This window comes from Thermothelomyces heterothallicus (genome assembly GCF_042370625.1).
Source record: "Thermothelomyces heterothallicus CBS 202.75 unplaced genomic scaffold P884_scaffold_12, whole genome shotgun sequence".
Classification (NCBI taxonomy): Eukaryota; Fungi; Ascomycota; class Sordariomycetes; order Sordariales; family Chaetomiaceae; genus Thermothelomyces; species Thermothelomyces heterothallicus.
In genome coordinates, this window is record NW_027192573.1 from 610,847 (window position 1) to 622,853 (window position 12,007).

General features: G+C 55.7%; 4 protein-coding genes across 4 annotated transcripts; 2 read left to right on the forward strand and 2 right to left on the reverse strand.

The window, feature by feature from the left end:
* Positions 1–179: 179 nt before the first annotated feature.
* P884DRAFT_300071 (uncharacterized protein) lies at positions 180–2,990 on the forward strand (the record flags this gene model as incomplete). Its single annotated transcript, XM_069444734.1, has 1 exon — positions 180–2,990. One exon carries the CDS (start codon positions 180–182, stop codon positions 2,988–2,990), a length of 2,811 nt encoding a protein of 936 aa, XP_069297335.1.
* A 1,926-nt stretch (positions 2,991–4,916) lies between these two features.
* Positions 4,917–6,873, reverse strand: P884DRAFT_201407 (fungal-specific transcription factor domain-containing protein; the record flags this gene model as incomplete). The annotated part of the gene is made up of 2 exons (XM_069438358.1): positions 4,917–6,404; positions 6,472–6,873. The coding sequence occupies 2 exons, from the start codon at positions 6,871–6,873 to the stop codon at positions 4,917–4,919; spliced, it is 1,890 nt and encodes a 629-aa protein (XP_069297336.1).
* A 321-nt stretch (positions 6,874–7,194) lies between these two features.
* Positions 7,195–7,721, reverse strand: P884DRAFT_308119 (uncharacterized protein). Its single transcript, XM_069445147.1, has one exon. The coding sequence runs from the start codon at positions 7,707–7,709 to the stop codon at positions 7,233–7,235; it is 477 nt and encodes a 158-aa protein (XP_069297337.1). The 5' UTR covers positions 7,710–7,721; the 3' UTR covers positions 7,195–7,232.
* A 1,792-nt stretch (positions 7,722–9,513) lies between these two features.
* On the forward strand, positions 9,514–11,397 carry P884DRAFT_201347 (major facilitator superfamily domain-containing protein; the record flags this gene model as incomplete). Its single annotated transcript, XM_069438354.1, has 4 exons — positions 9,514–9,881; positions 9,942–10,609; positions 10,665–11,270; positions 11,345–11,397. The coding sequence occupies 4 exons, from the start codon at positions 9,514–9,516 to the stop codon at positions 11,395–11,397; spliced, it is 1,695 nt and encodes a 564-aa protein (XP_069297338.1).
* Positions 11,398–12,007: the final 610 nt, after the last annotated feature.

Genomic DNA, 12,007 nt, shown 5'->3' on the forward strand with positions numbered 1-12,007 from the left:
ACTGCGCGACAAGACCGATCGACCTGGAGACGAAAGTGCTGTCTCCGCTGGTGTTTCCGAAGCACACGCCTTCCTGCATCGCGTCGAGACGCGCGACAAGCATGCCCTTCCAACCGGAGAGATAAATCATCCACACAATTCATTCGCCATTGGGCCGCCGCGAGACTTTTGTTAAGATTATGACAGACAAGTTGCCGCCGCTGTCGACGCCGATCGCGCTTCCCAGTCAGTCCGCTTTCTCGCCTGCGAGTAACGTTTCAGTTCGAGATGTCCCTCGAAAGCAAGAAACGGTAGAAGAGGAGCCATACACAATCAAGTGTATTTGCGACTTTCCTGACGATGACGGAAATACGATCTTCTGCGAGACGTGCGAGACGTGGCAGCACATTGAGTGCTACTACCCCGACAATGTCGAAGATGCCCTGCGTCCAAACTTTGCGCACTCATGCGCCGAGTGCGAGCCGCGATCCCTCGACCGCCAACAAGCGATCGCTCGCCAGAGGGCGAGAACCGCTGTCCCAATTGTAGAAGCGGCGGCTGACAGAAAAACAAAGCGACCTCCGTCCAAGAGCCATAAGAAGAAACAGAAACCGTCGGAGCTCCAAACTAATGGTGTTAACCACGGGTCATCTGAAGCGCTCAAGCACACCAGCCCACAGGACAACCTCCATCCCGCGAAGAAGACAAAGAGTTCACACAAGTCAAGCCAATCAGTCAGTTCTCTGGGCGCCAAGCGCAGCCCTTCGCACGGGAATGCAAAGGCCGCACATAGCCATCCTTTGAGTCCTGCGACAACACCGCCCGATCTTCTCGACGGTTTCGAGCCTCACAATTTCTCGTCAGGGTTTTTGTCGCTTTACAACGACCAGGATTACCAGATCGTCAATACCAACAGCTTCGCGGATTTGAGGATCTCCAATACGATGTCGGCATGGCTGCGCGACGAGGAAAAAATGCGGAGCGAGACTGGTGTCTCGTACGAGGACGTCTTCCGAGAACTCCCTCCCAACATCGATGCGATCAAGGTCACGCCTGAGGTGGAGCAAAACCAGCAGGTCATTGCTCCAAATACTGTTGTTCAGTGGCGGTGTCTCAAAGCCCCCTCGGCAATTGAGAAGGACGTCCCCCTCATCGAAGTCAATGGCCAAATAGGTTTCCAGGCTCTCTACTGCGCCGATCCCCAGAATCGCTGGGCCGAACTGACCGCGCCGCTTCCATTTGTCCTCTTCCACCCTGACCTGCCGCTGTACATCGACACCAGGAAGGAAGGGTCCGCGGCTCGGTTTGTTCGGCGAAGCTGCAAACCAAATGCGGTCCTCGAGACATACATATCGGCCGGTAGCGAGTACCATTTCTGGCTGGTGAGCGATCGGCCGATTGCGGCGAAGGAGCAGATCACGATTTCCTGGGACAACGGGTTCCCGACAGCGGAGAAGACACGCGCCTTCCAATTGCTTGGCCTGGCCGATGACATCAACGGAGACAATACCGAACAGAACATCACCGAGGAGGATTATCTCAAGTACGGTGGCTGGGCCCGCTCCATACTCTCCGAGCATGGAGGTTGCGCGTGCAATCTAGGTCCCGAATGTGCGTTTGCGCGGTTCCATCGGAACTACTTGGCCAAGGCTCAGGCGCGTGCGAATGCCTCCAAGAGCAAGAAACGCAAGCCTAAAGCGCAGCAGCACGCCATCTCCCCCACGAGCACAGGGCATGCAACCAACAGTCGGGCCGCTAGCGAAGGGCGCTTGGAAGACATTCCCGAGCACGACCGGAGGTCTGTGTCCTCCTCCTCGCGAAGCAAACCGCCCAGCCGCGACATGACTCCAACGGCGCGCCAGGGGTCGTTCGATATGCTCGGCATATTGACCGAACCCACAGACCGAGACAAGAGAAAAGTGGCGATGGTTGAGGACACTTTCCGTCGTATGGAACAGCAGCAACAGCAACAACAGCAACCACATCGCAAGAGGAAACGTGCTTCCGATGGAACCCACAATTCACAAGCAAAGGCATCAAAGGCTTCCTCTGCGACCAATACCCCCAATCTTCCCACGGGGTTCACAGACCGCGGCTACGTTGATGCCGGAACTGGAACCCCGAGGGGCAAGTCTGGGTCACCCAGCGGCGTGAGCCCCACCCATCTTGGCCATGCCCGCAGAAACCCGACGTCCAGGAATACACCGGCGCCCGCTCGCTCTCGTCCTAGCTCGGCCGCGCCGCGATTGAAGTATTGCGATGCCGCGGTGCAGACGGATTCTCACGACACAGGCGACACGGCAACTCCGAAGAGGAGGGTGGGCTGGTGCTTAAGGAAACGGATGTTGGAGAACTGGCACCAGGTCCGCCTTGAGGAGGAAGAGCGCGCCAAACGCCGCGCCGTAGAGAGCCCACTCTCAGCCATGAGTGGAGAGAGCCATGGCGATCAAGATGCGCCTTTGTCGTCCCCCGCCTCGACCAGAGACGCGGAGAAAGGTTTGGCTACCGATGCTTCGATTGGCGAGCCGAAAGACCTTCCGATGGCGGATGCACGACTCGTTTCCCAAACTGACAGCGCTGCCGGGGGAGATGGTTCGGCCAGTAGTAGCCTGGCCAAAACCAAGTCGCTCGACCTTCGAGTAGAAATGCCCCCGTTCCCGGCTTTCGCAACGCCGGCCTCTGTTGCTTCTCCAGCATCAACAGTTGATTCGGCCGGACCTAGACCGGCCCAATCGCCGTTCTCGGTAACAAGCTTTGCGAGCGGATTCCCGCCGCCGTCTGTCAGCGGCGTGGCGCCGAGCTCGAGCCCGAGCCCTGTCAAGAAGAAACTCAGCCTTAGCGACTACAAGAGCAGGATGAACAAGGCTGCAGCTGCCCGGCCGTCCGTAGCGACGGCGTTACTGAAGCCTGTCTCGAGCGCAGACGAACCCAAGTCGGCCGCAAGCGCAGATGGCGGTGCATCAGCTGGCTCCCCAATACCGGAGAAGCCCGCCGAAGGCGGCGGCAGCTGATGGGACAACGGCGGAGGCGATCACAAACTCTGCCCTGTATGACTAGATAGACGGCGACCAAAGAGCGACAGTACGTTGGTTTTTGGCTTCGCGTTTCCAATAGCTCAGCTGGCTTGGTATGGGTTAACGATCGGGGTCACGGTCAAGGTCACGGTATTCATTTCTCATCATCTCTTCTCGGTTACAAAAGCGTGGGTGGCTATATCGTTTTAATCTGAACTGGGCTGTGGTCGGCGTTCGGTGGTGCTTGGGCGGGACATTCAAAGGCTGGCTGGGACAGGGAAATGAACCGGGAGGGGAGAGGGATGCGGGATCCTTTGCCACGACAGGCATGCTTTGAACTTTTCTTCAGTGGATTTGGCTTGCTTGATATCGCGATCTTGTTGGGCTTGAGGTTTGGGCCAGGGCGTGCGGGTCTTCATGGTGCGCTTCGAGCTCTACTTCCCACTCCTTTTGTTGGGTTATATTGTGAGCCTGTCAAAACACCCGAATTCGAGCTAGGCTGATGCGACGGTGCTCTGATAAGGGACACCGTCCTCTCCTCCGCCATCAGGAGTTTCCCTTCTCCCAATGACCGGAATCGGCAAGGTACTGGAAGCGTGGCAGATGGGCACCCCCTTACAATACAATTTCAGCTCCATCATAGGGGGACACGAGAGCAAAGAGCCCAACTGTACCGGTATCACGATGTAGGCAATCGCTGCTTGGTTTGAACTTCTGTGAGACCTCTCGATAAGCTCAGCTGAAACGCTATAGAGCTATGTTGCGGGATAGCGCACATCGACTTCGAAAGACCCACCGGCTTTTCAAGGGGCCGTTGCCCGTAAGGGGGGGAAAGCAGATGGAAGAGGTATGACTGGCCTCGAGGCAAGGGTAAGCAGATGTTCCTAGATACACTGACCTCCGTTAGTTATCCATAGAGCCATTCGCGCAGAAGACAAGCCTTAACCTACCGGCACCCCGCTAGAACTCTAAGCCTCATATCAAATCATTATCCAGAACAGCCAGGAGAGGATCAACCGCGCCGCCCAAAATCTTACCCGTCCACCGAGTCAACGAGAAGAACGGCTTAATCATCCGAGATTGGACCGACAAAGAAGCTGCCCGCTGCGACATGCCTGTATTTCTTTTGTACGGAAGAGCGAGAAGGCGTCCCAAATCGCCCCTCCCCGACTTTCCGGAAGACCAGACGATCCAGAGAGAAAAAAAAAAAAAAATCTCCCAAACATCCGACAGCCATCGTGACCAAGCCACAGAATGGCTATGGGGAACACGCCGACAAGAAGCGGTGTAACCCCACGTTGCCGTGTCTCGCGCCTCAGAGTGCAGTTGCATAATCCCGAAATGCCGAACCTCGTATCCCTCAACACAATGCTCGGTTTCAGCTCCCGAGGATGGACTGATCCCATACGACGGATAACGCCCCTTGCGAGAGGGAACCGAATTCAAAAATAGGTGAGAGGAGACGGGCCAAGAATGATCACGTTCGTGTCGCTGCGTCAGCACGGCAACGACCTTGTTTGATAATAGCAAATGGCTTGATCAAACCTCGCATTCAACGGTCATCCTGAATTGCTATGAGAAAATGTGCTCCAGCCATATCAGGCAGAGCCTCCCCGCAGCAACGAGGGTCTTGATCAGAAGAGAAATGGAGTGATATCGCCTGAGGGAAAGAGGAAACCAAACCCGGTCAAAAGAGAAGAGAAGAGATCCCCCAGCGTCAAGATAAGACGAGACATGGCACACTCTTTCCAAATATCCGGATAGGTCTAAAGAAGAAAGACGCCAGCGCCTGGATTCCAAGTACCCGTAGGTTTTCGATCGTTTGGGGCCCGCTAACGCCGTCAACTACAAACCCACAATCCTGCCCCATTCGGCCAAACCGCCCCCGAGCCCCCTTCCTTGGATCTCTCGTGTATTCGTTTGCTAAGTCCCTGTGCCCTGCTGAACGTAGTAGCTGCTACCTGCAGGGTTGAAGCCGCTCAACGACGTGATCTGAACAAGATAATCCCAATCCATGCCACCGCCTAGCTCCGGGTCCTGCATTGACGCCGGCGCAGCATACATAGGCGCCACGTTGTCGTATCCCGGATACATCGAGTCATCCATCATCATGGTGTAGCCGGCGCCCATCCCAGCCATTGGCGGCGTTGTCGTCGTCGACGTAGTCGACGTCGCCGTGGTGGAATGTGGCATCGGCTTGCTGTGGTACATCCCAGTCGACGGCATGCCTCCCGGAACCGTATGCATTTCACCAACAGATGCCATCCCCGGTGAATCGGTCGATCGGGGGGGCATCGCGGGCTGGACGGGAACTTGCTGGCTCCCGCTCGGCGTTCCCATCGTCATAGGATTGGGCTCTCGATTAGGCGCCGAAGTCGGCCGCCTCGTCTTGGCCAGCGTTGCCCTCAGCAGCGTAACAACCTTTGGCGTGGGTAGCGAACGGCCCAGATGCAGCTCTGCGGCTTCGCGAGCATCCCAAGCCTTAACGAAATAGTGACCAAAGGCGATGTGCAAGGGGTTACTGTTGAGGCGCCGCAGCAGGCCGCGCCGCTCGTGGTTCTCGATCATGACGTTCCAGGCACGCTCGCAGAGCTCGCCCGTGGTTCGGTGCCGGAGTTCTGCGACTAGGCACAGGTAGGCAGGCAGGGGGAAGTGGGCGTACGTGTACCATCGAAAGCCCTGCAGCATATCCGAGCTCTGAAGGGCGTTGTCATATTCAACCATGCGGAGGGCTTCCATGAAATAGCTGTCGCGCTCGCCTTGGTCGACGTGGTTCGCATTGGCCGTCCTGCAGAGGAAATCAATGATGCGCAGCTTGCACAGCGCTTGACGTGTCATGAGAAGGGTAAAGCAGTGGAGCGGAATCTTGGGATCGCATTGCTTGAGGTACACGCTTTCCACATAAGCGCAGAATTGGGCAAGGTTGTCCGGCAGGTTTTGGTTGGCCACGTGTGACACCACGTCGGGGGAAGAGGGGGAGGGCTCGAAATGCACCATGGGTTGGTATAACGGCCGACCTCCGGGGGTGGTGATGGTCCGCCGGATACTATCAGGCGACGCAGCCACGGTGAGCTCTATGCGAGTCAGGCAGAAAATCATCTCGGTTGGTCCGGGGTACGGGCCTGGCTGCCCTTTGGCATGGACGTTCAGATCGGCATCGTTGATGTTGAGTGGCAATCTTGTGTCGCAGGCGCAAGATGAGAGGGCCGTCACTGTCGACCCGGTGATTTCTGCAATGCGCTTGTCAAAGACGACGATCTGCCACCACAGCCTCCTCCGCTGTTCCGCCTCAAACGGTGACAAGCCTGACTGGGATCCATCTCGGTAGAGGCCTAAGCGGGTGGCTATCCTAAATACCATGCCGAGAAGGCAGAACATGGACCGGGGGTCAACATATGGGCGAGCACACAGCTAGAGACGTGTTAGTCAACTTGCCAGAGGAGTTTGCGTATGGTGGGATTGGGCAAGAATAAGTTACCAGATACAGGAAAAATGCCTGCAGCACCATCAAGTCGGAGGAGCGCATGAAGCCGGCGTTGATAAGCGCCTGCTGGGTCGCGTTGTGGTACTTCCCTAAGAGGATAGCCTTGTCTTCGCCAAACGTGCTGTGGACCTCGTCTTCGCTCAGGGAGGTTACGGCGGCGAAGTAAATGGCAAACATGAGGACCTCGAGAGGTCGGGAAATCGTGGCTGGGTTAGCGCTGGCACTGATGATCTGAGCCTGCAACGTCGGCGTATGCGTGATCTTGAGTAGAGGGTTGACATTGCTGATATAAAACTGCCATAACTGGAAGATCTGGATTGGCGAGGGGTGGGCGGAAGTCACGCTAGCCACTGATCCACCAACAACGAACGGAAAACCGTCGCTGTTCTCGAACATGGTGTCGTAGGCATTGTGTATTGTCCGGCCCTCTTGTTCCTCATCGGAGAAGTCATCATCCGCGTCTCCTCGGTACTAAACAACGTCAGTCAGGACAGAGCAATATGTGGGCAAGTCTGCAGCAGCAGTCTGGTGTCTTGGGGAAGCCTGAGCAAAGGGGGGATCTTGAAGATGGTATCAAGACAATGAGAAGCCGCCAAGGAGAAAAAAGCATGCTGGAGCAAAATGGTAGTATACGCGGCGAGGCTATGATAGCAATATGGCGAATATCGACAGGAAAAAAAACGATGGCTTACCTCGCTGATAGTGGAAGCCCATCTTTGTCTGAAGAGAAGAGACGGGTTAGGCTAGTTTGATAATTAAGAGCAGCAACAGCACGCGAAACGAGGAACTGACTTGTCGTGACCCTGGTCCGGCGATACATGGTCGGCGACGCTCGACGGGGACGTCTTGAGCCCGCTGAGATCCTGCTCAAGGTCGGCAACATCGTCCGCGTGGTCAGATGGCCTGAGCTCGTGGGCGATGGGTTCGAACTTGACACCATGTTGGGCCAGCAAGGATTCATATTTCCGGAGGCGCTCGATGAGGTCTCGCTCATGCGGCTTCTTCTTCCTGCGCCGGGGCGGTTGCGGGGGGACCACGCGGCACTCAACCTGGGCTTTGACGCAGTTGGCACACGGCTTTTGCTTGTCGCAGCGGACCTTTCGCTGCTGACAGAGCACGCACGAGTGGCCGCGCGTCAGCTTTATCGCCGCCGGCTCGGGCACGGGGGCCCGCGGAGGCGACGGCGGCGGCGGCTGCGGCGGCGGTTCAACGAGAGGCTGCTCGGAGGCCATGGCATAAGGTATGTCCGACTATGTAGGCTCTAGCCTGGCGTCTAACAGCGCTTGGCCGTCTGCTGGATATGCGAGCACGCCGTTCGGGTCCGAAGGAGGGGCCCAGCAATTCCAGCCCCGTGGATCCCAAGCAATGGGATTCGCCGCCTCCACCAAGTCGGGAATGGCGGTGCCTTGGCCTAGCCCGGCCCGAGATGCCCTTTTCAATCCGACCTGCAGAGTGATGTCGCTCGAGAGCCGCTAGGGTCCCCGTACAGGCCGGTCGACGGCTGCAGGGTCACAGGCGCTGCGATAATGCACCGACGATACCGGCGGGGTCAGCGTCTGACCATCGGTTAAAGGCGTGGGGCGCAACGAAGGAACGGGTGTGTGCGTGACAGCCGCTATGGGGACCTACAAGCATTCGGGATCAAGCCAAAGGATGCGACAGATGCAGGTCTCGAAGCGCGGGGTTCCTCACCAGAGATCGGGAGGAATGCGCAAGCGCATGAACACTAGCAACCACCGGCGAAGCCGCAGCAGGAGGAGCGGAGGGCGTCACAAAAGATGCGACGCTCGAGCTGACAGGGGCGGAAGGCAGTCACGAGTAGCCAAAAAGCACCCAACTGACAGAACTCAGTGATTGACGCACACGCCGTCGAGTTCTCGACAAGATGCTAACAATCGAGACTGACCTTCGGCAAGAACCAGCAAGAACGGAGTTGAAACTACTGCCGGCAGGAGCAAGCGCCCTCAGAGCCGCTCGAGCACCCAGCTTCGCCTTGCCTGATAGATAAGGTACTGTGCCTTGTTCGGCAGCCCTCCATTTCCCCTCTTTAGCCACCTCCGGCATGTCAGGAAAGGCAGGAATGCCCAGAAACATGGAGGGCCAGAAGGCCTGCATTTGAGACGGAATTGAACAAAGCCGCCCGCGGGTGCTTGGTCAGAGAGCGCCAGGACCAAAGGCCTGTGCATGCGCACACACGTCTCGCTACAGCTGCCGACGGATCGGCAGCATTGAATGGGTGGCAGCTCCACAATGACGGGGTCAGGTTCGGGACCGAGCGCAGGACAGGCCGAGGACGATCGACCAGGATTGGAGGCTTTTACACAAAAAGAGAAGGAGCTCGGACCAGGTGCACGGCATTTAGCAGGGTCCGCCTTGTTAGCTCTTTCTGTTTTTTGTGCTTCCACTTACACCACGGAACGTGGGTTCATCGGACTAAATTGGGGAACCGCCAGCCAAATACACATCGCCAGGTTGATGGCCACCACCATCGTCAAAGACAAAGTCGCGGATTATCAGGAGAAGGATCAAGCATGGCCGAAAACTTCCAGTCCGGCACGATTTTTTTGAGGAATTCCGTATTGTTTGGTCCGCGCTAAACTCCTCGATGAATTGTAGATGTTAGCCTGAGGGTTATGGCAGCTCAGGCTCACCAGGTCCATGGCGTATAATAGGCCGCAGCTGCCGTATAGCATCAGATACCGGGGGTTTCGCAGAAATAATCAGTTTGTTTTGCTCAATTTTGTGGCTTTCTCGTCATCCCATCGCACCATCCCCCCTGCAAGAGGACATGAACTAGGTCATCGGACCTAAGCTCAGGCTTTTTGGTTCTTGCTTCACGCGGCAGATGCATTTTCTTGCCTAGACAAGTCGCTAATATCGAATTCATAAATCATCCTCATCATTTTTTTTTCAACTCCTCTTTTCCCTGTTCCCCTTAAGTCTAGTCTGTCGAGTTAGTCTGCTGTATTAACAGTCCTTCGCTCCACTCATTAATCCCCTCGCGGACGTCGCGGGCCCAGCCTGGATGTTGCCAACATGGCCACCGAATCGCAATCTCTGGCGTCTACTAGCAGCAGCACGTCAACCCAATCCTTTGAGAATCACGCACAAATCGAGCCAGGCGACAGCGAGAAAATTGCGCCTTCTCACCCCCTACCAAGACCCAACGAGGACGAGATGTTCCAGCCAAAGAGCATACGCTTCTGGTTGACACTGCTGTCTAGCTTTCTCGCGCTTTTTCTTGTCGCCCTCGACCGTACAATTATTGCCACAGCGGTTCCTCGCATCTCGGATGAGTTCCAAGCTCTGGGAGATATTGGCTGGTATGGCTCTTCGTACATGTTGACGACGGCATGTGCCCAGCTGCTTTTTGGCCGCATCTACAAATTCTACGACATGAAATGGTACGTCACTGTCGCATTCCCTATACAGTGCAGCAATGTAAATGAGCATACATTCTACAGGGCCTTCCTTTTGAGCATCATAGTCTTTGAGATGGGATCGGCGATATGCGGAGCGGCACCGAATTCGACGGCATTCATCATCGGCCGTGCCGTTGCCGGTCTCGGCTCAGCTGGCATCTTTTCCGGCTGCCTCTTGATTATGATCTCGATGATACCATTACACCGCAGGCCAGCGTTCCAAGGGTTTTTTGGCATGGTTTTCGGTATCGCTTCGGTTATGGGGCCCTTGATTGGCGGCGGTTTCACCGGCAAGGTCACTTGGCGATGGTGCTTCTACATCAACCTCCCAATTGGTGCTGTGGTCTTGGTCTTCATGTTCGTCTACTGGAACCCGCCCAAGGAGAAGCACGAACCGGTCACCTACAAAACTCACCTCAAACGACTGGATCCCCTGGGCATAGTGTTCTTTCTACCTGGTGTTGTCTGCCTCTTCATTGCCTTTCAATGGGGTGGTTCCACGTATGCGTGGAGCAACTGGCGCGTCGTTCTGCTACTCAGCCTCTTCGCGGCTTGCACAGTGGTATTTATTGCCGTCCAAATCCTGATGCCTGATACGGCGTCAGTTCCCCCGAGGGTTATCATGCAACGAACCGTCGCCTTTGGTACTGGCTTCACTTTCTTCCTGGCAGGTTCCATGCTAATGCTTGTCTACTACGTACCAATTTGGTGTCAGTTCAGCACCTTCGTCGATGGCCGTCTTGCATAATTCTGACTGAACCTCAGTTCAAACTGTCAAGCAGGTCGACCCGATGAAGTCGGGCATTTACACGCTCCCCCTTGTGCTGAGCCTTGTCGCCTCGAGTATCGCGGCCGGGGGGATCACACAAAAGATTGGCTACTACGTCCCATCGATGTTGGTCTCGCCTACCATTATGTCCGTCGGCGAGGGTCTCTTGAGCACATTAAACCGCAACAGCCCGACAGCTCACTGGGTCGCATTCCAGTTCCTCTCGGGCTTCGGTCTGGGATTTGGCATGCAGACATCGGCTCTCGCAATCCAGACGGTCCTGCCCAGGGAGGACATCAGCACAGGCATCGCCATCAATTTCTTTGTCCAGCAGCTCGGCGGGGCAGTATTTACGTCAGTAGGGCAATCGATTCTCACCAACATCCTGGTTTCAGAACTATCCAACCTCCAAAATTTCGACCCTAAGCTTCTCGTGAGCGAAGGCGCGACGAAGCTCTCGCAAATCGTCCAACCAGAGGATGCCGTCCAGGTCATCAATGGCTACAACGACGCAATACGACACATCTTCTTGACATCCATGTGCTTGGCATTCGCGTCACTGTTCTGTGCCTTTGGCATGGAATGGAGAAGCATCAAGAAAGGTAAGGCTAAGGGCAATTTACCTGGCCTGACTAACCCTTCGAACTTGACGCTGCAAAACTTGACAGCCCCTGAGACAGATGGCTTAAGGGGCTCAACCGGGCCGCTCCCGGGGAAGGCTTTCATTGAGGGTGTTAAGGGACGAGCAAAATCAGAAGGATCGCGACACCGTATTATGAAACCTAGAATACGAGAGAAATCGAAAGAGGTCAGAATGCGAAGTTTGTCCGAGGGCCGCAAACGGGGGGTTCTAATGAAGCCGGCCCCGGAGAGGTGTGGGAGTCATAAACCAAGCTCAAGTTTCAGGCTCAGTCTCACCTTGGAAGACAGCAAGGATGACTTGCTGGAGGATACACTGCGCGAATTGGCTCGGTATTTCAAAACCCAGGAAGACAAGAGCAAGGAGAGGGAAGAAAGTAAAGCAGAAAAGGAGGACGAGGAGCAGGAGAAGAACGACGCGAGGGACGACGAGAAGAGGTTCGGGAAAAACGGAGAGCCGGGATGGAAGGCTGAGTGAGCTACTTTGCAAGGGTCCCAAAGGAAAGATGCCGAGAGGGGGGAGCATGGGATGTTACGAACATGTTTTGCATTTGGGATGAGCGGCCTAATGACCTGCATTTTGGATGTCTCGGCGTTGTAATTTGCTCAATTGAAGCTACATGGTTTAGTGAGAATGGAATGACTTCAGGGTGCCTCATAGCGCTAAAGTCTCTTGTTCCAACTCGACGTCTGATGGAGA

What these genes read in the sequence shown, in the direction of transcription:
- P884DRAFT_308119 (XM_069445147.1), bottom strand. Translation starts at nt 7,709, where the DNA reads ATGGCCTCCGAGCAGCCTCTCGTTGAACCGCCGCCGCAGCCGCCGCCG.